General features: G+C 43.1%; 1 protein-coding gene across 2 annotated transcripts in view; it reads left to right on the top strand.

The window, feature by feature from the left end:
- MAN1B1 (mannosidase alpha class 1B member 1) overlaps positions 1-27,500 on the top strand; it is a 119,665-nt gene that overhangs the window by 57,670 nt on the left and 34,495 nt on the right. For both annotated transcript variants that reach the window (XM_085881560.1, XM_085881561.1), the window contains exons 5-9: positions 530-654; positions 8,824-8,930; positions 17,927-18,109; positions 19,185-19,333; positions 26,089-26,277. In XM_085881560.1, coding sequence (XP_085737686.1) covers positions 530-654; positions 8,824-8,930; positions 17,927-18,109; positions 19,185-19,333; positions 26,089-26,277 — 753 coding nt within the window. The remainder of the gene's footprint in view (positions 1-529; positions 655-8,823; positions 8,931-17,926; positions 18,110-19,184; positions 19,334-26,088; positions 26,278-27,500) is intronic.

Below are 27,500 nucleotides of genomic sequence, written 5' to 3'. Positions count from 1 at the left end.
CTGACGCAACCCTGGTCGCCTCTTATGACACAGGGATATGGTACACCTCTTTTAACCGGGGTATACACTGGTACTCATTTCGCCGACCTCGAAAGGATGACAGGCTGAGTCAACCTATATATATATATATATATATATATATATATATATATATATATATATATATATATATATATATATATATATATATATATATATATATATATATATACATATATATATATATAATATTTAATTTAGTAGGCGGTGGGAAATTTACCACGTTATGAGATTTGATCTTGAAGTCCCAGCATCTTGAACTTTATGCTTAAATGGGAATGCCAAATGTGTGGTTTTTGCAGTTTTTCTTTGATTTTGGTGTTTTTTGTTTTGCTGTCTGCTTCTGTTTAATTCATGCAAGTAGTTTAGTTGCAGCAACAAAATTCTGTACAAATAGGTTTGAAAGATATTTACTGTTTTTTATTTTATTTTATTTTAAATATCATAACTGTGTTGAGTATTGCAGGTCTGTGTTCCTCTCTTTCTCTAGGTACGCTTTAGGCCAAACAAACGAGGACCCCCAGCACACCGATCCAAAGTCTCGCTTGGGGACAATCAAGTGAAGGGAGACGAGCACAACCTTGCATTGCCAGAGCTACGAGAAATTGACATCAGGTATCAAATATTATATCTTCCCCCAGTTCCCCGTTGCACTAACTGACCAGAATTGTGATTTCTCCACTCGCCGACATGTATCCACCTGTACTCCTCCCTAAAACTCTCCACCACATGTTTCATACCTGAGCATTGTCGTAATCATCTAAAATTTGACTTCATTTCAATATCGTTATTACTGCAGTGCTTTGTTTAAATCCTGTAAACATGCTAGGCCTTGAGACATTCGCCTCGATAGTGTTGCGAATTCACGCCCACCGGCGTGCGGACGGCCACATAACTCGGATCGCGGCACGTCGCCCACCGGACGGACAATTCAGTCGTGACCCTCCGGGAACTATCGCCCGGAGCCAGTCACGGGTGGGCCTTTCGACCTCACCACAATCATGCCAATCGGCCACCCACGTAGGATAGGGTTGTTCGCCAAACTCGACCTACCTAAGTACCCACGCGGATGGTAAACCGGGCGATCGTACCTCGCCGCAGGTAGATTCCGTACACGAGCCGCTTGGGCGGCCCGTTCCGTACTATCGGGATAACCAAGCGGTGTTATCGTCGACCTCGACGGTTCAGATTATTTACCGGACGTTTTGCAGCCACTACGAACCCTTTACGTGAAGCAGGATGGAGATTCAATAAGGAAAAGACGAAGCGAAACGGGAAAACAGTTCACACAATGCACATTTATTTCCCGGCACACGGAAAGCACGTATATACAACCATACAGTCAAAATGCACATATAGCAACCAAAACAATAAAAGCAACAACGACGCAGAGTGAATACAGACTACGCGCACACACCGCAACACATGTACAGCTTTACTTTACAGACGGTGCCAACACACATTTACACAAAAGCAAAGGAAAGAAGCCACCCTCATAGACGAGGCAGACAGGCCTGTAGGCCAAATGTGCGCGTGACCTGGAGGAGCGGCCAGGTCCGCGAGACCGGGAGGGTCCTACTCGCGTCCTCGTGACGCGTTGGCGGGCGAGCCGCAAATGTGGCCGCGCGGCTGTGCCCCGACTCCGTGCTCCTTGGCGGGTTTCGTTGGCACGACGTTTGTAGTGGGGTGGGGTGGGAACGGGGCCCCCTTTTGTACTATCTCAGAGCGGGGGAAAGGGGGAATTGTTGATGCCCTGGGGAAGGAGAATGGCTGGCTGGCTTGGGTCCCGCGATGAGATGAGCGATCCCCCACACCGTAACCTCGTCGCCGACCGCCGTCCTTCTCGCCTCGGACCCGAGATCCTTTGCCTGCAGTTCCACCGCGCGCACTCGCCTCCACCAACGCAATGCAACGCGTCCCCAACAGCCACTTCTCGACCCTCTTCAGGCAACTCCGGAACTCAACTCTTCCTGCAACTCTTCTCCGTTCCGCACTCTCCTCACCCGACCGACTCGACTCTGCCACCCCTCTGATCACCACTTCGTCACCCTCCCTCATTGACTTTTTTTTTCTGCAACTCTTCTCCGTTCCACACTCTCCTCACCCGACTCCCCCGATCACTGACTCTTCCACCCGATTCCCCCGATCACTGACTGACAATTCGCCTTGCGCTCGCCTTTTTATAGGCGGGCAGGAGCAGCGTATATGCAAATTTTCATATCAGAATGACCTCGGGGGCGGAGCCACGCTCGCCCATTGGTCAGAGGAAATGGGGGCGTGAACCTCCCCTGATCCTAGAATTTGCATATATCGACTTCACACACGCGCCTGGAGGCGGGGCCAAGCCGCCCCGCGCTCGCTAATTGGACGGAGGAGAAGTGGGCGTGTAGCGTTTTTGATCCGAGTTTTCCCCTCTGAAAGGCCGCCATTTGTGCTCGCGGCTCGGTGCGTCCGTTACCAATCGCTGAACGGGCCCGAGACAGCCTGACGTTCAGTGTTCACAGGTGGTGCGGGAATGGCCTTAGAAGGAGAGAGGTGAAGGTGGTGGAGGGTTTTCGGTGGTGAGGGTTGATGGTTATGGTGCTCTTTGGGAATGGCGGTGATGCGATGATGTGGAAGCATAGATGGTGGCGTGGTTGTTGTGTGATGGCGGTTGAGACGTGGTTGGTTCAAAATGAAGATAGAACAGAAAAAATGGCTCACTCAAAGCGTCGCAGCCCGGATGAATCACATAAATTCCCTCTATACAACGGGTTTGGGCCAACTACACATGCACCTATCAAGATATCTCACCTACGGGTCCTGAATGGTGGTTTGCGAATTTCCTCAGCCGTAACAATAATATTCATACCACCAGTACCGGTAGTTGAAAAATGCTACTCGATGATCTTCCTCAAACTTTTATCTCTTGATGATGCAACCTTGTAAAAGAGCTCACCAATGTACCATTCTTAAGACAAAACTTATCGACTGTGTGTATTGAAGATAGTGTCATTGACAGAGAATATTGTTACGCTCACGCAGTCTTCAACGACTGTCATGCCGCCTGGTGGGTATGAGACAAAAAGGTCTCCGCATCTGCCAGGTTAATTTGACGTGACTCCGTGTCTCCGAACACAACCGCCAAAAGAAATACCCGGGCGAAGCTTGTCGGCGTTCGGTGTTTGAGGCTTGCATGCGCTGTCCCATTCTACCCATCTACGGGGGTTAATCAGTCAATAATTATCGAAGCTTTACGGAGCCCGTTCCTGATGACCACACTATATTTAATGAAACAGGAATTTATTACAGAGGAAATGTGGGCAAGGGGAGGGGGGGAGGGAAGGAAGAAGAGCATGACCATACAGTGGCAATCACAGACAAATAAATAAATACAAAACACTCCCCGGTTTTATGCACAAATCTGTTGAAGAAACTTTGATAGTGAGCCTCTCAGCAACAAGTTCGTTACTTATCAACAAGTACTCGACCTACCACTTTCCTGATTTTACTCTACAGTTGATTTGCTTGTTTGCTTCTTGACCTCGAGGCCACATGCATTTACTGTTTTTGAAATAGCTTGCTTCAAATGGCTTCAAATTGAGCCTTCTTCCAACGTTTGTGTTGAACTACTGTATCTTGAAATACAAATGCGGCTCGGTCAATGTCTGTGGTAACAAAGAGCAGATCTGGGCAAGTCTCTCTGTGCTGATGAGACACACCCATCGACACAGGTTCTCTCAATTTTGAACGCTAATTGAGATTTTATTTATTTATTTATTTTTCTCTCCACAGAAAGTGCATCATTTGTGAAGCACATGAGATTTACCAGTCATTGTTGGAATCTTCTGAATTTTCTTGTCTTCTTTCCAAACATTTTCTTTGCTTTCATTGGATGATATGATGCACTTGTCAAAATCTCTTTTGAGGGTGAACAGGCTCCTGCATTGTTCATTGTAGAATATGCCATCTGCAATCTTTCCCAAGGCGGTGCAATCATTAATATTTCTACATGCTTGTGCACATCGCCAACTTTTTTCGAGTATTTGGTGTAACTCAATTGGCTGAGGACATCACTGTTTTTTGGGGGTTCTTTTTTGTTTTTTTTCCTTGCTTGCACATGCAAGTCGGAATCTTGCTTTTCTTGCTTTCTTTTGTCGAGGATTGTGTGCTGAACTCTCTGGGAAGAGAAAAATGAAGAACTATTTTCACTTTGTTGATGCATTCTCGGCATCAAATAAATAATGTCACTTCCCATGTGCACATGATTTAATTGAACATACAGCAGAAAAGACACCATAAATCTTGAAAATAGATGTTTTGACCTCTTCATTACTCCACCGTACTTGGACTTTTGAACTTTCACAAACTTTCTTATAAAATGCTTCTTCAAGGACCTAGCTAACAATACATGAGAAGAAGAGGAAGAAGAGGACCAACAACAAAAACAGCAACAACTGCTTTCACCACATAGGGCTGCCGAGGCAGTTTTTTTCTTGTCAGGGGCACAATGCTGGATGGGTCACCACTCTAACACAGGATACTCAAATGGCTCCTTCTTCCCAGTAAGCTGGTACTCATTTTGCCGATCACGGAAGGATGATAGGCTGAGTCAACCCACCTGGTGTTGTTTTAATGGGACGACAAGGGCTCAAACTCAGGACTCTGTGATCTTAAGCGAGCCACCTTCACCATTAAGCCAACACCAGACTTTGTCATGCATGTGTGTAATCTTAAAATAAAATTATCTCTGGAAATCATTGATAGTATTTTCCACCCAAGTAGCACGAACTAAATCCCTTAGTTCAATATCTACTTGCTGCTTTTGCTCTACTTCTTTTTCTTTTTCTTTTTCTTTTTCTTTTTCTTTTTCTTTTTCTTTTTCTTTTTCTTTTTCTTTTTCTTTTTCTTTTTCTTTTTCTTCCTCTATTTCTTTTTCTTCCTCTTTTTCTTTTTCTTCCTCTTTTACTTGTTACCTCTGCCACCTAAGGTACATGGAGGTTGTGTTTTCACCCATATCTATCTGTTTGTCTGAGCAGAATATCTGAAAAGGTTGCTGATGGATTCGGACAAAATTTGGTTGGCAGGTTGGGTGTGTGATAAGGACGAATGGATTAGATTTTGTTGAAGATCTGAATTCGGATCTGGATATGATAATTTTTTCAGTGAATCTTCACCATTGAGGGTTGGGGCCAAAAACTATATATATATATATATATATATATATATATATATATATATATATATATATATATATATATATATATATATATATATATATATATATATATATATATATATATATATATCATGATATTTCAAAACTTGGTGGGCAGGTTGGGTGTGTGACAAGGACGAATTGATTATTTTTTTTGTGAATATCTAATTTCGGATCCAGATACAATAATTTTCAATTTTTTTTGAGTGATTCTTCACCATTGAGAGATCAGGCCAAAAACGTTAGATAGCACAATATTTAAAAACGTTGTGGACGGATTCGGACGAAACTTAGATCAGTTGAGTCGGTAACAAGAACAACCTGATTAGATATTGGTTAAGATCCATATACAGATCCGACCTATCGGTGGGATACAAAATGTAAACTGTTCAGCCTGGTGGAGGTATGTGATCTACCGAGTGCTGTTTTAATTTGAAATGCTACACTATACCTTTGCTAAATTGGCATTGGGGAATAGTAATCGATAAAAGGACAGTTCCTTTTTGTTTTATCCCAAAAATGTTTATTAGAACACGTAGACCACCCTAAAACCTAAACGCCACAATAGCTTGTCGTACTCATGCCTCGCACACCCAATTCCATCAATGGGCTCCAAAAAGTTCAATGAAATGTTTCTATTTATTAATTTATTTATTTTTGGGCTGCATAACATTGTTGCAATGTACTCGAAGATGGGGCTTAAAATCTGGTGAAATAGATGTTTTTGTTACTGTCAATCAGGGAAGTTCTGGGTAAGTATCATAATAGTTATTCATGCTTTAATATGGGGAGAGGGGGACTTGCTGGTGTGAGAGAACTCAACCAAATGGTTACCTCTGATTTTGCTGGAAAAGGTGAGGGGAAGAAGCTTTTGGAAAAAGCTTGGGTGACTGAGTTTTTTTTTTTTTTTTGCCTAAAGGAGGACATAACATGAAATCATCCAAGGGGAGAGCCAGTAATATTTTGGCAAAATGGTGCTTTTTGAAGGATACATGCTACCTATTCTTTGATGGTTATAATACATTTCCTGTATGTTGAATTGCTCGTCTCTCTTTGTGGTGGAATGTAAACCCACTTGGTAAAACTTGGTTTTGTTCTCGAGTTTTTCGGAATCTTCCTTTCATCTTTGTGTTCGGAATAACACTGTGCTTGATGAGTTGACTGTTCATGTGAAGTAAACAAAGAACCTCTTGAAGTTTTTATGACCAATGTGTACTTGAAGTGCAATTTTATTATTATTATTGTTAGTTAGCTTTGCATGTTGTAAGTGCATTCGGAAAATCTAGGTCAAGCCTGTGCTTCATTTTTATTGCCCTTCTAGTTATTAAATGTAGTGCCAGTACATTTCTGTGTTGTGCAGGTGTGCTGATTGAACTTGTGATTCATAAGCAGATAAGGGAAATATTTTGCTTGCCAGGTGTGAATTGCTGAAGATGAAAATTGTTCAAAGTGCTGATCTTCTTAATGTGGTGGTAAATCTAGTGATTTATGTAAATCTAGTGAGTGATTTATGCACACACACACACACACACACACACACACACACACACACACACACACACACACACACACACACACACACACACACACACACACACACACACACACACACACACACACACACACACACACACACACACACACACACCAATGCGCCAACACCAGGCTTTTATATATGTATATATGTATGTATATGTATATGTATATATATATATATATGTATATGTATATATATATATATATATGTATATATATATATATATATATATATATATATGTATGAGCCTGTTGTTGGCGCAGTGGTTAGGGCAGCGGCTTGGGATCCAAAAGGTCCTGAGTTCAAGCCCCGTTGGGCCACTGAATTAATACACCAGGGGGTTGACTCAGCCTGTCATCCTTCCGAGGTCGGCGAAATGAGTACCAGTGCACTGGGCCGGTGTATACCCCGGTTAAAATAGGTGTACCATATCCCTGTGTTGTAAGAGGCGACCAGGGTAGCGTCAGGAAGGGCATCCGGCGTAAAACGTGTGCCAAATCACTATGCGTATCATACCGATGATCCGCTTTGGCGACCCCGAACGGGAGCAGCTGAAAGAAGAAGAAGAGATGTGTGTGTATATATGTATGTATATATGTATATATGTATATATGTATATATGTATATATATATAGATATTGTTACGTTTGAGGGGGGGGTATGCATTCAAAGGGTAATTAGGTATGCCATGCTGTTCGAGTTTACCAGGATCTCGATGTAATAAGTAGCAATTCAGTGGTGATAAGTTGTCTAGTAAATGTTCATTTCTTCAAGGGGGAAATGATAATTGTCACGTAATTAGATAGGGACACGGGATAGGGTAAGTGTGTCTGCGTAAACCCCTTTTAGTAGTCCCTGGAGGCTGGCCGTGACGTCACAGGACAGTGCAGCGGATGGCTCCGCCCCGTGATCATGATTGGCAGAAGGCGACGGCGGTGGGCCAATAAACGGCTCGATTGGAAGTGACGAGGACGGGAGGATAAAAAGGTTCTGTTGGGGGTCGAAAAAGAAGAGGAAGAAGATCGGGACAAAAAGATCGTGTTTTTTTGGTGTGGAGGCTGTTGCGCGGGAAGCGTACTTGTTGTTGTGCTGATTCGATCGTGTTCTTCATCGTGTCTTGGAGCCTTGCTGAGCCTCGTGCCTCACCTTGGTTGGCTCTGGGGTTCTGCTGACTCGGAGTACGGGGTCGAATGGCGGGCGGACCTGCCTCCCTCTCCTGCTCGCAATTTGGCACCAGAACTGGTTCCCTGGCGGCTGTGCGCGGACTTGGGCCAGGACCAGGAGGTCGACAGCACCACGGTTTCTCCTGCCCCCCCCCCCCCCTGACGAGAGCAAGGCCAGCTCGTCCGACGCTGATCCAGGGACAGTTGTGTCCACACCACGGTCCAGCCTGACCACCAGAAGTAGCTACGTTTTGTGTGTGTGTGTGTGTGTGTGTGTGTGTGTGTGTGTGTGTGTGTGTGTGTGTGTGTGTGTGTGTGTGTGTGTGTGTGTGTGTGTGTGTGTGTGTGTGTGTGTGTGTACTTGGTGCCTTAGAGGGTTTGAGAATTGTATATTCATTGGAATTGTCTGTGTTTTTCCCCACGCCCAATCCCACATCATCCCGTCGACTCGCCCCGGATCCCTCTTCTTGCCGAGTTTTATTATTTCTGGTTAATAATAAAAACAAATAAACATCATCAACTCAGTGAAAAGTGACTCGTGCCACCTTCCTCGTCCCGTTTGCGGTAGAGCGATTAGAACCGCCATGTTTGGGTTATAAATAAATAAACAGCCTCCATCGTTTCGGCTCATTCTACGTTGGCGGGACTGTTCAAGTCCCGTGGACGTCACAATATATATATGTATATATGTATATATGTATATATGTATATATATATATATATGTGTATATGTATATATGTATATGTATATGTATATGTATATGTATATGTATATATATATATATATATATATATATATATATATATATATATATATATATATATATATATTTATTGTATTGTTCTTTGTGTAAAAGTTTTGTCGCTTAATGGGTGATTCTGGGCAGATGGCGTGGCTCGCTGATCGGTATCTCCAAAGCACCTAACTTCCAAGGAGAAGAAGCTACTGAGAAAAGAGGCGATAAACCTGTCACAGGCACGTTGAAGGCAAAAGGTGAGAACTGCTTGATCTTTTATTTTTGTGATTTGTAGCAAAGGTATTACTTGCAGTGCACAAATGAATTTGATTCCCAAATGGTAGGATACCTCAGCTGATGTCATGCTTGTTTGTTAGCTGTCTGATCCTGAGTTTGATGCCATAAATTTTATTTGACTTGTTACGTCATCATGTGTTGTGCCGTCAGACGAGACTGCGCCGCATAATGATCCAATTTGAGTGAGATCCATCATGTATGCCACATCATTCAAAATATTTAGACATAGGCACTTTGCTCTTGCATCTCTGTTTGGTGTTTGGACTGAGGAAGTAACAAATCAAGTCAACTTCCACACAGCAACCATCAGCCCATGCACTTTTTAAATTTTTTTTTATTTTTAGATCCTCGTGGAGGATCTCTAAGTCTTACTCACGTTGTTCTTGTGGACTTTTTTGTTTCACAGTTTTCATCGAAACTTCCTGAAACTTGGCGAATATATGTAAAAAAAATACCCTGTGCAGACAGTAACCATCTCCGATTTTGAAAATTCCTCCTAGAAAAAAAGTTGTGACGTCAAAATATCTCCGCTAATGAAAATCGCCGAAGAAATTATCTCCGAAACTAGGCAAGCTTTTTGAATTCTATTTGCGGGAATCGAACAGGGTATTAGCAGAGATGAATTATCGCACATATGATACATCACTATGACGTCTTATCAATTTTCATGACGTCATTCCTATTTTTTGACATTTGTTTTTTGTTTCATTTGTTTCACAGCCTACAGTTTTCATCGAAACTTCCTGAAACTTGGCCTATATATGTAAAAATACCCTGTGCAGACAGTAACCATCTCCAATTTTGAAAATTCCTCCTAGAAAAAAAAGTTATGACGTCAAAATATCTCCGCTAATGGAAATCGCCTAAAAATTATCTCAAACTAGGCAAGCTTTTTGAATTCTGTTTGCGGGAATCGAACAGGGCATTAGCAGAGATGAATTATCGCACATATGATACATCACTATGACGTCATATCAATTTTTATGATGTCATTCCTATTTTTTGACATTTTTTGTTTCACAACTCAGAGTTTTCATCGGATCTTTGTGAACCTTGCCATGTATATGCAGAAAGCCCACGCGCAGGCAGTAACCATGTCCGATTTTGGAAATTCTTCCTAGAAAAAAAGTTGACGTCATAATATCGCCACTAATGGAAATCGCCTATACCATTTATCTCCGAAACTGGGCAAGCTGTTTGAATTTTATTTGCGGGAATCAAGCCGGGCATGAGCACAGATAATTTATCGCAAACCTGATGCATCACAATGACGTCATATTCGTTTTTATGACGTAATCATTAAGAGGACGAGGATCTTAGCTCATTTGAGCTTGTTGTTTCACAGCCTACAGTTTTCATCGAAACTTCCTGAAACTTGGCAGATATATGTAAAAATACCCTGTGCAGACAGTAACCATCTCCGATTTTGAAAATTCCTCCTAGAAAAAAGTTATGACGTCAAAATATCTCCGCTAATAGAAATAGCCTAAAACATTACCTCCGAAACTCGGCAAGCTTTTTGAATTCAGTTTGCAGGAATCGAACAGGGCATTAGCAGAGATGAATTACCGCACATATGATGCCTCACTGTGACGTCATATCAATTTTTATGAGGTCATTCCTATTTTTTGACATTTTTTGTTTCACAACCCAGAGTTTTCATCGGATCTTCATGAAACTTGCCATGTATATGCAGAAAGAACATTTGAGAACAAAATTGCTCACCGTTGCATTTTCACCATTTAATTGGGGAATTTTGATGAGGTTGATCATTAGTCAGAGATGGGTTCTGAATTAGTGTTTGGTATGATGAACAGCTAGCTTATCTACTGTCTGTTCTCTTCAGTTTTCTGATAATATGTGACTTCAGGAGCTGGGTTTTGGATAAAACTTTACTTCCGAATATTTGTCACACGAATAATTCCGAATTTATTCCAATTGCTGTATTTTCTTTTTCATATCCACCATGATTGTTATAATTGTGTTGCTGCTATCCTCTGGTAATTGAGTAGTCCAGCATTGTATGCTCCTTGTATACTTGGAATACCCAAATTACCAGGCAATACGGCACTTTCGAAATGACATAATCCACCCCAAATTGATCGGTGCGCATGCACAGAAAACCCGAGTAACGAAGTCGATCGGGGCGCCCTGTACGTGCATCATATGTGCCAGATAAGAATTTTAGCATGAAACGGTGCACCAAGCTTTTAAAGAAGCTGAAAATACTTGCAAATGGACCTGCGAGAACGGGGTGTTCCTCTACACAACGAAACAGTTGGAGAACTTCCTGATCAACTCGTGCAAAAGGTTGATTGATATCTTGCATCATGCAATGCAAAAACTCGTGACATGCGGTGTGTTCTACCCAAACCTTCATGCTTCTTAACACCAGTGGGAAGGTCATATCTGGGCTTGTCAATGCACAGAGTAAGTTTTAAAATGATGACATTTATTATTAATCATGTTTGGGAGAAAAGGGGGTGGGGGGGGGGGTTGCTGGTGGGAGTGGGAGTCGAGGGCTGTTACAAATGTATATTTTCTGTTTGAGTCCGGGGCCACAAGAGAAATTATATACTTTTGCATCTCTTGGTGGTGTGTGTGTGTGTGTGTGTGTGTGTGTGTGTGTGTGTGTGTGTGTGTGTGTGTGTGTGTGTGTGTGTGTGTGTGTGTGTGTGTGTGTGTGTGTGTGTGTGTGTTATATATATATATATATATATATATATATATATATATATATATATATATATATATCCACAGTTACCACTGGGTAATTGTATTAACAGGAAATAGTATGAACCTGACTCCTATCATCCACGGATATTTTTTTTTTGTATACATTGTCGAGGCTCGTATGAGAACTAACGCACAACAAGGAGGGCATGAGACGAGAGGGGCAGGAGAGGGAAGGACCATACTGTGGGGAACAGAGACATTAGGAGATCTGTAGAAGGGAGAGGGATGGGGTGGGGAACACGGGGTATACAAGATGGACACTACAGGGACTTCCAGCTGGGAAAGCAGGGAATTTCAAGAAGCTGAGTTTGGGGTGGATTAATGGGGGTAGAAAAGATTGTGGTTTTGGATGGGGGAAGATAAGAGGTGGTGGTGAACAGCTGTTTTGAAGGCCTGGATGGAAGAATGGGATTGAAGAGAGTGAGAGAGTTTATTCCAAAGGCAGGAAAAAAAGAGGAATGAAAGAATGAAGGTGAGCGGCGATTCGTGATTTTGGTAGTTTTACCAGAAGGGGGTTGCTGGCGGACCTTGAGCGCCCTGCGGAAATATGGGGGGGGGGGACATATCGCAGACAAAGCGGGGGGTAGGGGGTGAGACCGGAGAGGAAAATGATAGAAGACAGAAAGACCACCAACTTGCCTGCGGTGAGAGAGTGAGAGGACCAAAGACTCGGCCTCACCGCGGGAGATACCAATGATCCTAAATGCCTTGGTTTCCTCAGCATGAAGCCAAGAAATGTGAGAGGCAGGAGCACCAGCCCAGGTAGGAGAGCAGTACTCCATCAGGCTGCAGACGAAAGCTTTGTATGTCGTAAGGAACTCAGGTGGGCCGAGGAAGGACTTTGCACGACAGAGGATTCCCAGTCGGCGACTGGCTTTGAAGGCCAGGTTGGAAATGTGGCTTTCCCAGGAAAGATCATGGCAGATTGTGAGACTCAAAATCTTGAATGAAAGGACTTCTTCCAGAGGATTGTTCATAAAGTAGATGGGAATGGGGGGTGGGTTCTAAACGGTCCTTTCGGAGAGACATTGAGAGTGAGATTTGTCAGGATTGACAGACACGTTGCATGTGTTGGACCAGTTTGTGATTTTATCCAGATCTGCAGAGAGCGAAGAAGCTGCTGCTTGCCGATCCGAGAGATGACAGATGGTACGGCAGAGGGTGGAGTCATCGGCAAAGAGATAAAGAGTATTTTCCAGAGAGTCTTGGAGATCATTGATGAAAAGCAGAAAAAGAACAGGGCCCAGAACGCTACCTTGAGGAACTCCAGCCTGGACAAGAAGAGGGGGTGAGAGAACTCCATTTAGGGCCACACGGTGATGCGACAGGAGAGGAAGTCTGTGAGCCATGAGTGGAGATCCCTTGGATACCATAGGAAGAGAGTTTAGTGAGCAGGGCAGGGTGCCAGACCATGTCAAATGCACACGATATATCTGGGGATATGGCTCTGATTTCATGTCTGGCAATGAGAACCTCCATCCATTGTTGGGAGAGCAGATGCAGAATATCCAGGGTAGAGTGACCTGGTCTGAAACCAAATTGATGATTGGCAATCAGTCCATTGGAGAAGAGGAAGGATTTAATGTCTGAAGTGATGATGGATTCCATAACCTTGCTGCTGATTGGTCTGTAGTTGCTGGGATCTGTTTTTGCACTTTTTTTTATGCAGAGCGGTAATGTTTGCTGATTTCCAAGCAGATGGCAGGTGACCTTGAGCAAATGAGAGGGTGAATAGAACAGAGAGAGGATGAGTAAGAGCAGAGGAGCAGGTTTTCAGGAAATGTGGGCTGATGCCCTCTGGACCGGTTGCAGTATCTGAGTCGAGGTGTGACCACAAGCTCTCTACTTTGTCAGAAGAAAAGGACACAGAGTCCAGGGACAGTTGGGTGTGATTGGGTAAAGGGGCTGTCACACCTTGACGATTTAGCCAGCGTATGCCGATTTATGAAAAAATTGTCTAAAACGCTGGCACACGTCGAATACGTTATGTATACATCAGGTGCACACTGAAAAACACTACCATAGGTCGTATCACGCTGGTTTAAAACGTTGTACTTTTTGGTTGTCCAAAAAATTTTGCATGCTTGAAATTTTACGACGTACTCAGCGTTTGGCTCACACGTTCCGCTGCGCTGGCCATAAGTTGTAGGCACGTGATGCGATCATTGACACACGTTGATTGTATGTTACTCATAAGTCGAAACACGTAGAGGTAACATTCGCGTACCCGAAACTTATTTCTAACCTATGAGTAACGTTTTGTCAGCACGCAACACGAACGTTGTTCACACTTCGCAACACGCGACTTGAAAGTTACTCATACGTCGAAACACATCAAAGTAATGTTTAGGGTACCCATGACTTATTTATAACGTGCTTGGGAATTATTACGCTATGCATACGCTAGACTATCGTTGGGTATCGGTTGTGGACGACTAAAACACTATAAACAATCGTTGGTATAACTTATAAGTTATCGAAGCGTTCTGTGTTCATTACTAGTACATTATGCATTTGTCAAAGTCGTTTTTAATTCTTTAAAAAGTAAAACAAAGATATATTTCATCGTGGGAATGAGGAAAAAAAAATTAGCCGAAAAGAACATCGAACAATGGTGCAAAGTAGTCTCCTATTCGTGGACGATAAGAGGATCCATCATCACCCACACCCTCCCCATCATGCTCACAATACTACTACTGACATAGATATACTACTACTACCAATGGTACTACAACAACTACTATTACTAGTCACGCACACCAACTACTACTAATCGTATTACTACTACTGATACTACTGGCATTGACATCTACTCAACATGGAGTCTGGAACAATGATGGGTTCCTCTTGTGAAGCCCATTTGTATATACCAATTCCCCTTAACGCTGCCAATACGCCATTACACGGTAGATGTAAGTTTGAAACACATTCAGTAAGTGCTGTGGTCGTCCGGAAGACGTCAATCTAATTCGTCTACATACGACTGTGCGTTTTAGATACGTTACAAATAGGTTCATGGCATGTTACTCAAAGGTTAGAAGCATGTTATACTTAGGTTCAAAGCATGCTACACATAGGTTAAACGCACGTTACTCATAGGTTCATAGCACGCTAGTCATTGGTTCAAGGCAAGTTACTCATAGGTTTCAAGCACATTAAACATAGGTTTAGAGCACGCTACTCATAGGTTAAAAGGACGTTACCCTTCTTCTTCTTCTTCTTCTTTCAGCTGCTCCCGATAGGGGTCGCCACAGCGGATCATCCGTATGATCCGCATAGTGATTTGGCACATGTTTTACGCCGGATGCCCTTTCTGACGCAACCCTGGTCGCCTCTTACGACACAGGGATATGGTATACCTATTTTAACCAGGGTATACACCGGCCCAGTATACTGGTACTCATTTCGCCAACCTTGGAAGGATGACAGGCTGAGTCAACCCCCTGGTGTATTAATTCAGTGGACCAATGGGGCTTGAACTCAGGACCTTTTGGATCCCAAGCCGCTGCCCTAACCACTGCGCCAACACCAGGCTTTTTTAAAACCAAAGAACGTTACCAAACCAAATTAGAGGGTTAAAAGGACGTTACCCATTGGTTGAAAATTAGGTTTCGGGTATGTTAAATATTACCTTGACGTGTTTCGACTTATGAGTAACCTACAAGTAACGTGTGTCCGTCGTGTATAAACGATCGCGGAGCGTGCTCGGAACATATGACAATGCATGCGGAACGTGTTAGCCATATGCCGAGTACGTCGTACGTCGTAAAATTTTCAGCATGCTTGAACTTTCACGACGTATTACACGTACCACGTAATATGACAGCGTACTTCATTGTTTTCCAGCCTACTCTTAACGTATACACAACTTACCTATACCGTATTTGACGTGCGCCTAGCGTTTGACACATTTTTCATAGGCCGGCATATGCTGGCAAAATCATCAAGGTGTGACTGCGATGTTGACACTTCAAATTCTCAGGCGATTATGATTTAAACCGGCGTGCGGCAGGTTCTTAACAGGCTACGCCACGAGTTCGCCGGCGATACGTGCAGCGCGCTATGCGTAAGTTAAACTATTGTTGGGCATAGGTTGTGAACTCCGACAACAGGCCAAGCATTCGTTGGTAAAAGTTATCAATAACACAACGAAACGTTCTGTGCCCATTACTTATATGTTGTGCATACGACCAACACGTTATGAATACGCCCAAGACTTTAAAAAAAACGTCAATTTCAGCGTACGCCAACGTTTTGCATACATTTTTATACGTTGCCATTGCTGGCTGAAACGTCAAGGTGTGACAGGGCCCTAAGGTGGGTACAGAAAGCGATGGTTTTCGGACACAAGTTTTAGAAGAAAACACCAAGTTTAGGCATTCAGCCTTTTCGCGTGCGTTGTCAGCAGTGCGGCCATTTGAGGTAAGGGAGGGGGAACATACACCAGAAACAGATTTGATGAGACGCCACCAGGATTTGGAGGATTGAGAGAGGTTTGAGAGTTCAAACTTGAGATTAGAAAGATGTTGTTTTCTGGCTCTCCTGAGGGTAGATACACACTTGTTCTGAGCTTTATGGAAGGGACTGAGATTACCTTCAGTTAGTTTTGCTTTCCATGAGGCAAAGGCAAGTTGTTCCAGGACAACTGCCTCACCACAAGCTACAGTGTACCATGGGCAGGAGGAAGGGTGGGACAACTGAAAACGTGTGTGTGTGTGTGTGTGTGTGTGTGTGTGTGTGTGTGTGTGTGTGTGTGTGTGTGTGTGTGTGTGTGTGTGTGTGTGTGTGTGTGTGTGAGTGTGTGTGTGTGTGTGTGTGTGTGTGTGTTAGACAGATTCTATGAAATAATTCCCAGGATGAGTTGATGTTGGAGAAAGTATCGATGGGAGACCAGTCTAGAAGTTTGATGGCTGCTTGCAGACCCTTCCAGTCAGCTTGAGTGAAATGCCAGACTCGACGGCGCTTAGGTGGTTCTCTAATAACAGCCAGAGAGATGGCTACTTTGACAAGCACGTGGTCAGAAGAACCAATTTGAGCGGTGGAAAAACAGCATTTCTCGTCCTGTATTCCTATATTTCCGTGAGTTTGATTTGCATTCCAGATCAGAACAATTATGGTTAACAATTTTGAAATTGCCACTCTCTCATCTAAATGCTGAAAATTGTTTAAAATACGATCTGAACTCGATTTTGTGATGGGCACTTTTAACCTGCCATTGCTGACGAGCAGAACAGAGTCAGTGTAAACACACGCAGCACATGCTCAAAAGGCCTCGTTTAGCATTCATACGTAATTAAAAAAGTCACATTCTTATTTACCTGAAACTGACCCGTCTATTTTATGTGACAAACATGAAAATGCTTCTGTTGCAAATTTCATCAATAATGCATCTTTTTATTCATAACATGTGAAAAGTAATTGCACAACCTTGATCTCAAGATGGAGCTATTGCTTCCATTAATTTGCTCAATGACTTCTCTCTCCAAAAGGCAGCCTCATCAGTTTTTTCATCTTGGAATATCTCTGTGATTGTATTGCCTCATTTCCAAAAATTACTACCTTCAGCTGTAGTCTTTTGTTTTAAAATAGTCACTCAGCTTTGGATGCAGGTACTGCATAGGCAATTAAAAATTTTAATGTGTTCCTTTTACGTGTATGTGTGGTTAAAAACAATCGCTTGGTAATTTTTCAGGATAGGCCTACAGGACTGCTATCATCACATAAACCCTTTATGTAATATTATGGGAGTTAGATATTGAGTACGATTAAATAGGGTTGAGATGATCTTTGTTTTTGTAACATTAATTGGTATATCGACATGGTAGGACTTTTAAATCGTCCTGATAGGAGTCCCCACTCACTGTATCAGCCGATTATCGTGAACTCCTTCCTCGGAGACATTATGCTGTGAAACTGGGAAATAAGACCTGATTTCCTGATCGGTTGTTTTGCAGTATGGATATTGATATCAATGGTTATGTATGTGTGGTCAATTCTCCACTCCAAATAAACGTCCCATGACTTTTAATGTGGTCATTTATTATTTGCAAAGTGACAATAATTTGACACCTTGGATTTTATTTTTCTCACCCTTTTGCTGTGATAATAGTTGCCTCCCCACACCCACTTGATATCCTCTTTCTCTCTGTTTTGGAATTTGGTTCCCGAACCTTCGTGTTTTACTTGCATTTCATTGCCCCTCCGCGTATCATTTATGCAGTAAAGAATCAGCGACAACAAGCAGTCGTTGAGGCTTTCCGTCACGCGTGGCTTGGTTATCGACACTTTGCCTGGGGCCGAGACGAGCTGCGTCCTGTATCTCAAGGGTATAAAGAGTGGTTTGGCCTTGGCCTTACCCTTGTGGATGCTTTGGACACTATGTGGATCATGGGCCTACAAGAAGGTATTTTTTTCCAGTCTGTCTGTCAAATTGAGTCGTTTCTTTTTGTACATATTAACTTTAAATATATTATTTTATTAATTTCTGTGTTGACACTAGCTTATTAAATAAGCCCTCTATTTAGTATGCATGCAAAATGGGGAAATGTATTTGACACCTTGGGCTGGCAGGATAGCCGAGAGGTTTATACGCTCACTGCTGAGCTGTCTTGCCTGGGTTCAAATCTGGGCCCAGTTGTTTACTGTCATCCTGGTGTTTTGCATGCAGTGTGAGATGTTGCTGTGTGCACCATTCCTCAGATGAGCATTAAACTGTGGTTTTGTCTGTTTGCATTAGTTAGTGGAAGTCGTAGATCTGACTGTCTTTCACAAAGGGAAAGCGAATTACATCGGCATCCTGGTCATGTTCCAAATTCCAGCCTTAACCTACAGGGAGCATAAGTGGCAAAGCCGTGTCTTAGCAATGATTCAATTAGAGGGCTGATATCGTTCCCTTCATTCCCCACTCCCCTAACCCTATCATTCTCCCTTTTCTCAATTTGGTGCCCACCTTTTTGCCTCAGTGCCAGTGTGCATAATAAAGAGATTGCAGTGTGACCCCCTCCTCATTTTCATAAATGCCAAGGGGAGCCTATGAAAAAAGCCAAGAATTCACAAGGTTTCAGAAAAGCGATGATAATAGAAAACCTATACGCCAAGAAAACCTATAGAAAACCAAAACGTCAAGGTGAACAACGAATAGCCAAGATCTTGTGAAAAAAGCCAAGGAGTGGTCACACTGAGAGATTGCCCTCTACCTTTTTCTTTTCAAACTGTTTCTGTTGTTTGACCTGCTATTGGCTTTGTTTATAGAGAGTTATCCATGTTAATAGAGCTATGAATGATGGCTCTATTAACATGGACAGTCCTTTTGCTCTGTAATCTTTTTTTATGTTTTTAGTAATTAAATGTTAGTACATGGTTATTTGTTTGTTTGTTTTTGTGGTTTTTTTTCAATGCAGTTACAAAGACTGTTGCTGTCTCAGTTTATTTTTACAGTGGACCAGCTACCACCTTCTTTCTCCATGTGTGTTTTTCAGAATTTGAGGAGGCACGGAAATGGGTGGCCAGTGAACTGAACTTCAACAAGAATATTGATGTGAACTTGTTTGAATGCACGATTCGCATTCTCGGCGGTCTTCTTAGTACATTCCATCTTACTGGAGACAAGCTGTTTCTTGACAAAGCTGTTAGTGCTTCACACTGCACTCTACACTTTTATTTGCTCATCTCCTCTGTTCTTAATACTATGTTTGAATCACAATCGCTAAACATTGTCGTGTGAGTAGGGTCATTCTATATGAAATCAACGCACCCACAAAACGTTACCTTCTCAGATTTAGAAATTTAGTGTAAGGGGGATTTAATTGAGCAATGAAACCATGCAAACTTTCAGGTCTATAGCTCACCAGGTAACCAAGATACGAGTTGTCAAACTTTCGAACTATATTTGTACTGCAGGTAAAAAAGGGGGAGGGTTAGGGGTCACTAAGTTGGCCATAACTTCTTCATTTTACAATGTCGAGAGCTGATCTATATGATTTTCTAGCTCTTCTCAGGCCATATACATCGCTACTATTGTTTGTGATAAATCAAAAATGTAATTCCTTTTTCCAAAACTTGTTTAACTTTGACTTGAACTGTGACCAGAGACAGGTCAGGTCAAAATGTCACAAAAATTCCAGTATGTAGAGTAACAAACCTTCATTGACGCAGTCTGATTTGTATTCCTTAAATGTACTGTGTGCAAAAAAAAGTTTGCTGGGAGTTGCATTCATTACAGCGATTTATAGACTAGTTTGTATCAACGAAGTCGATAGATGACCATTTAAGAGGATTATCAGTCTCCAATGACCTTGAAGTGATTCCCGGATGTTTGACAGGACAAATTCCACAATTCAAATGCATTTATCACCTGAAAGGACAGAAAGATCATCCACGTATTAAAAATAACATTTCCTTGAATTAATTTATTTTCACTGTTTGCGTTTGACGGCATTAGCACTTGTTGCAGGAGGAATTCCTTTGGAAGAATCTTGCATTAAACATTTCTGAAGTGCACAGTGATTACCCTTAAATATCAGTTTCTCAATCATACTTGCCTTTATTAATGCGATGAGTGTTAGTGTTGACTTTTCTCACGTTTGGTCTGTCTATCCATCCTGTTGTTGCCGGTTTTGTGATTCAAGATGCTCGAGATTATCAACCAATCGTTCTTTCTCGTTTCAAACAATGATGAGGATGGCTCAGCTGGATGAAGGAATGTTGCATTTATTTTGTTACTGTCAGGAAACTTTTCCAGGACAGAGATGAATGATCTCTTGCCATTATTTGTATGTAATATCACCACTTGTTTCTCGAAGAGAGAGTTGTTTAAAGCTTATGCTCATATGAACAGTTTTTGACTTCAGAGAGTGTTCCTTTACTATCCACTGGTGAGAGAAAAAGAGGAACAAGTAAGTGTAGGTAAGCAGTGATTCTGGATTTTGAGACTTTCACCAGAAGTGAGTTCCTGGCAGACCGCATGTACCCTGCAGAAAACTGGTAACGAAAGCCAAGTTTTAAGGGTAACAGAAAACTGGTAACGAAAGCCAAGTTTGAAGACAGAGCCAAGGGTAACGAAAGGGCAAAGTATGCAAAACAAGAAAGGAGGCTATAAAATACAGACCACCGACCTGTCTGTGATGTGAAAGTGATAGGCCCATTGTCTCAGCTTCATCGCGGGCAATTCAAATGATTTTTAGAGCCTTTGTTTCTGCAGCATCAAGTGCAATGTGTGAGGCAGAGTCCCTGGTCCAAAGGAGAAAGCAGTACTCTGTTGAGTTGTGGATGAAAGCTTTGGAAGTTGATAAAAGTTTAGATTTACCAAAGAAATCCTTTACATAATAGAGGATTCCCAGTCAGCAGCTGGCTTTGGTTGTGAAATGTTTTTTTCCATGAGTTGTAGCACAAAAATGCCATTCTGGAGGCATCCCCAAATCATCTAGATGGAATGCAAGGGTCAACGAGAGCGAGCAATCAAAGATTGTATACCCTCATCCAGACTTGTTTTGTGTGGTTTAGCCATACATATTTTAGGCATACTCACATTCTAATTGTACATACTATTGTTACGGCTGTGGAAATTCGCAAACCACCATTCAGGGTCCGTAGGTGAGATAACTCTAAGTACATGTGTAGTTAGCCCCAAACCCGTTGTTTAGAGGGAATTTATGTGATTCATTCGGGCTGCGACGCTTTGAGATAGCCGTTTTTCTGTTCTATCTTTATTTTGAACTGCCATCACCATCAAACCACCACCAAAAACCCTCCACCACCCTCAACTCTCTTCTTCTACGGCCATTCCCGCACCACCTGTGAACACTGAGTGTCGGGCTGTCTTGGGCTCGTTCAAAATACGCACCAAGCCATGAGTGCAAATAGCGGCCTTTCCGAGGGAGAATTCGGATCAAGAATGCTACACGCCCACTTCTGATCCGTCCAATCAGCAAGCGCTGAGTGGCTTGGCCCCGCCTCCAGGCGTGTCCGTGTGAAATCTAAATATGCAAATTCTAGGATCAGGGGAGGTCCATGCCCACTTTTCCTCCGTCCAATGGGTGAGCGTGGCTCCGCCCGCGAGCTCATCCTGATCCGGAAATTTGCATCTTGTTTCTTCTGCCGGCCTATAAAACGCCGAGCGCAAGGCGAATCGTGGCAGAGTCAGTTTTGGTGGCAGAGAGTGAGAGTTTTGGTAAGAGAGTCATCGAGCAGAGTGTGGCAGCAGCAGAGTGTGGCAGAGAGTGGAGTCGGATGGCGAAGGCACCGAGTTGGGTTCTGCAGTCGGCTGAGGAGAGTTGGGGGAAGATGCCAAGGAGCTCGGGTCCGAGGCGAGAAGGACGGCGGTCGGCGACGAGGTCGCGGTGGAAGATCGCTCGTCGCGGGACCTAAACCAGCCAGCCATTCTCCCTCTCCCAGAGCATCAACAATTCCCCCTTTTCCCCCATGCTGAGATAGTGCAACAAAGCGGGCCCTGTTCCCACCCCACTCCAAACGTCATGCCAATGAAACCCACGAAGGAGCACGGAGTCGGGGCACAGCCACGCGGCCACGTCTGCGGCTCGTCTGCCAACGCGTCACGAGGACGCGGGTAGGACCCACCCAGTCTCGCGGACCTGGCCGCTCTTTCAGGTCCCGCGCACATATTGGCTTACAGGCCCGTCTGCCCCCTTGTCTATGAGGGTGGCTTCTTTCCTTTGCTTTTGAGTAAATGTGTATTGGTGCCATGTCTTGTAAAGTAGAACTGTGTAAGTGTTGCCGTGTGAACGCGTATTTGGTTGCAACTCTGCGTCGTTGTTTCTTTTGTTTTACTGATATAGGTGCATTTTGACTGTTTGGCTGTATATGTGTGCTTTCCGTGTGTCGCGTAATAAATGTGCATTGTGTGAACTGTTTTCCCGTTTCGCTTCGTCTTTTCTTAATTGACCCTCCATCCTGCTTCACGTAAAAGGGTTCGTAGTGGGCTTAAAACGCCTGATAATTAATCGGAACCGTCGAGGCCGACGATAACACCGCTCGGTTATCCCGATAGCACGGAACGGACTGCTTAATCGGTTCGTGTCCGGAGTCTGCCTGCGGCGAGATACGATCGCCCGGTCGACCATCCGCGCAGGTACTTAGGTAGATCGAATTTGGCGAGCAACCCTATCCTGCGCGGGTGGGCAGTTGGCACGGTCGTGGTGGGGTTAATCCCCCACCCATGACACGCTCCCGGCGTTGTTCCAATAGGGTCACGACAGAATTGTCCGTTCCGGTGAGCGAGGCAGCCGCCATTCGAGTCGAGCGGCCGATCGCACGCCGGCGGGCGCGAATTCGCAACACTATTATAGATGTATTCGCATTCTAATTGTACATGCTTTATCGGAGGAGATTGGGACCATACTCTGTGCAGAGCATTGGTGCTGCCTAAGCAGTCTCCTTGGCTATTGGGCACAATCCTGGACAGGTCGCCACTCCGACACAGTATACCAACAAGCTGGTACTCATTTTGCCGACCTCGGAAGGATGACAGGCAGAGTCAACCCCACCTGGTATTAATTCAACAGCCAGGGGGGGGGGGGTTTGAACTCAGGATCCTAGGATTGCAAGCCCACCACCCTAAACATCAAGCCAACACCAGGCATATAAAAGGTATCCTGAAGAGAAAGTGAAGATAATCAAAAGCACAACAGAAGAGGCTAAAATGAGATGAACTACCTCCAATTAATGATCATCATGAAGCAACAAAAATTGAGACTAAATAGGTGATTTACCAACTGCAGAAATTTCATAACTACAAAATGTATAAATTAACTCAAGTTTCACTGCAACTGTTGTAAATGCCTTCATTTTTTACTAATAGATACTCTTGTACCACATTTTGTTGAAATTAGAGGATGAAGTAAAAATATAAAGTACATTTGGTGTGAAATGACCCTGAATTTAATTTATGCTCTTCTTGCTTGGAATCTCACTTGTGCTATTGCATTCTGCATTCAGTTTTGTTATGCTTGTAATATTATATATTTAATAATTCACTGAACAACAAAAAAATTTTACTGGTGATTTGTAAAGTGATTTAGACTAATTTGGGTACGCTGATTTCAAAAATCATAACCGTTTTGCTGTATCACGTCAGGATTTTCAGTAACAGAAATATTCCCATTGCCTAGAAGTCAGGATTTCAATGAAATTTACAAAAATTCATTTATTCATTTATTTAATCATGAATGCTTCAAAATTATAGAAATTACAGAAAAACTCCACTAGAATGTAATTAAAAATGCTTTAGGCATTTGGCTTTGCGTTTGTGCTGCTCTGTGTCAGTTTCACGATGCAGGAACCAGCAGAAATCGCCCATCATGTTCGGGTTGTGCCGCCCTTGGTAACGCGTCTCCATGAGTGAAATCTCTTGGTGGAATCGCTCGCCGTGCTCGTCCGAGACTGCTCCCAAGTTGTCAGGGAAGAAGTTCAGGTGCTGGTGTAGGAAATGGATTTTCAGGGACATCCTGGAGCCAAGTTTCCTGAAGGACTCCAGCAGCTGCTGCACTATTTCTTCATAGTTGTCCGCGCGCTCGTTCCCCAAGAAGTTGTCCGTCACAGCTTTGAAGCTCCTCCACGCTGCCAGCTCTTTGGGGTTTAGAGTTGTCGGAAAAGTTTCGTCCTTCATAATCTGTCGGATTTGCGGTCCAACAAAGACACCAGCCTTGATCTTGGCCTCCGACAAGGTGTTGCCAAACTTTTCCTTGAGGTATAAAAACCCACGCCCATTCAGATCCATTGCCCGTACAAAACTTTTCATCAAGCCGAGCTTTATGTGGAGTGGTGGAAGGAAAACCTTGGCTGGGTCGACAAGGGCGACATGCTTCACGTTGTGTCGACCAGGTACATGCTCTTTTCGCTCTTCCCAAGCTTTCTTCGTCCAGTGATTCTTGTCGTCTCTGCTATCCCAGAGACAAAGGAAGCACATGTATTTCGTGTAGCCTGACTGCAGCCCTAACAACAGCGCCACCACTTTCAAGTCTCCGCAGATGTGCCAGTTGAAGTCATTGTACTTGATGGAATCAAGCAGCTGCCGCATAGTCTCATAGGTCTCTGTCATGCCGAACGCGTGAGCCAGTGGGACTGATGGTTTCTCGTTGCCATTGTGGAGCAAAACAGCCTTCAAGCTGTTCTTCCCCGAGTCGATGAAGAGGCGCCAGTCTGCAGGATCGTGATCACACCCAAGTTCTTTCAACAGACCGTTGATGTCACTGCAGAATGTCATCGTGTCTTCCATCTCAAAGAACTCAGCCATGTCTCTGTGACGTGCTCTGAACAAGGATATCTTGGTGTTAGGTTCAAGTAGATTCCACTGCTGCAGCCTTGATCCAAGCAGCTCTGCCTTCGCCTTTGACAGCGAGAGATCTCTTACAAGATCATTTAAGTCTCCCTGGTTCAGAAGGTGTGATTCTTGAGTGTCGGGTTCAAAAGGTACATCATCACCATCCTCTTCACCACTGCTTACAGCTATGTTCTGATCAGCTGGAGGTGTTGGAACGGGGTTCTCGTCATCATGAGGCACAGGTTTACGAGCAGAGACGCAGTCAGCATACTTGATGTGACCTTTATTCTTCTTGTTGAAGCCGGCGATGCTTGTGCAGCAGAAATAACAATCATCATGATGATTCTGCGGCTCACGCCATATCATGGGCACCGCAAATGGCATGCTCGCGCGCTTGCCCACCTACCACTGAGTCAAGGTTGTGTGACAGCTTGTGCAGCAGATGTGTGGTGCCCAGCTCTGTTCTTGGTCCCCCACCTTACACCCGAAGTAGTGAAAGTAGGCGGCCTTCATTTTCACTGCTGTAGATATACTTCGCTGTTGATCTTTTTTGGTATACCTACCACAGACATAACAGAAGTTGTCAGGATGATTGGTACAGGAACGCCTACTCATCTTTATCTGAAAGTAAGAAATATAACACAAGTTAACAACAATTGTACGAAATAGACATGTTAAAGACGTATGTAAATTTCATTGAAATCCTGACTTCTAGGCAATGGGAATATTTCTGTTCCTGAAAATCCTGACGTGATACAGCAAAACGGTTATGATTTTTGAAATCAGCGTACCCGAATTAGTCTTAATCACTTTACACATCTCCAGTAAAAAAACATTTTTGAAATTTGTTGTACAGTGTAATCAGTGCTTGGGTTGGTCATTTTAGCAATCCCATCTGAGCATGGAATTCCTGGTCAAAATTCAAATATTGTGATGATTTGTGCATGATGTACTAATGTGCTTGTAATGCCATTGTCCACTATTTTATGAATGGCTTTCATAAGCTTTGTTTTGGGTGAGGAGGGGGCTGGGTGGCTGGAGTTGACTTTGAATGCTGCAGGATGATGACGTGTAATAGCTGAAGGTGATGTGTTGTGTCATGGCAGACAAATCTCGGTGTCCGGCTGCTCCCTGCATTTGGTACTCCATCCCGCATCCCCTATTCTGATGTCAACCTGGGCAAAGGTACTGCTCATGGCCCCAAGTGGACATCTGACAGCACAGTGGCTGAAGTCACAAGCATCCAGCTGGAGTTTCGTGAGCTCAGCTGGTTGACAGGAGATGAGAGATTTCGGGTGAGTTATGTGCTTGTTTTTTATTATTATTGGGGTACCCAGTCAAATGGACAAGGTAACATATTGTTTTTCTTCTGTTTATTTCTTATTTTTCTTTTTCCGCTGGCAATTTTTGGGTTCTTTCGCTTTGAAAATCATTTTCTCAGGAACAGTAAGTCCGATCGACAGGAAATTTTCACCATAGTATGTATCTTTTTTGATAGCATACTTATTTGATAATTGTGACGTCATAGGTCACGTAGTACGGGCACTATCTTGTAAAAACCGATAAACATTGGACCTCTATCTCTGAAACGTTGCAATGGAAAAATATTTGGCTTCATACATTGTAATGACTTCCCAATGGGGAAGAGGGGTGATTTTTCGTAACATAATCAGTGAAGCGGTATCCCGGTGAAAATTCGTCAAGTAGGACGCTGCATAGGAAAAATCTGAAATTTATTGAGCATCTACACAACAATTCACCGTAGAAAAAATATTTTGACATCATAGGTGACTTGGTTTGGCAGACATCTTGTTTAAAAAAAAAAAATTAAAAACATCTCCAGAAAGGCTGAAGAGATTGATGCGAAACTTTACACGCACATTCCCCACGATATCCTTTTACAAGTTTGTTAATTGATAGGTCACAAGGTTTGGCGGCCAAATTGAATTTACCCTAAAACCTTCAAACATCATCTTCAGAACGGCTGGTCAGATCAAGGGGAAACTTCAAATATGTATTGCAGACAAGCAGTGAATATACATTTGTTCATTTCTAATTGATAGGTCACATGGTTTGGCAGCCATGTTGGATTCAAGAATTATATTAAATAATGTTTTCTCTGGAATCATATTTAACCTATCGAAGCGAAACTTGGCAACTATAATCTACCCCCATGCCTGCATACATGGTAAAAATTATGATATCACAAGTCACATGGTTTGGAGGCCATCTTGGATAGAAAACCCACCTGTCCGATCAACACGAAACTTAAAAAGCATAATCCATGTCCACATTAGAGGGAGAATTTAAATTTATGTTGTAATAGGTCCCATGGTACGGCAGCCATATTGGATTGAAAATGAATAACTTTAAAAGTCTTCTCTGAAACGGCTGAACAGATCGAGGCGAAACTCCACATGTATGACCGCCTTTCCATGACGAACAAAAAGTTATCCTCGCCTTTTGATGTATGACACATCGTTTGGCAGCCATATTGGATTGAAGGGAAAATATTAAT

Source organism: Eptatretus burgeri, chromosome 5 (genome assembly GCF_056783735.1).
Source record: "Eptatretus burgeri isolate ZD-2024b chromosome 5, Ebu_testis_v1, whole genome shotgun sequence".
Taxonomy (NCBI): Eukaryota; Metazoa; Chordata; class Myxini; order Myxiniformes; family Myxinidae; genus Eptatretus; species Eptatretus burgeri.
This window is presented reverse-complemented; position numbering and strand designations above follow the sequence as displayed.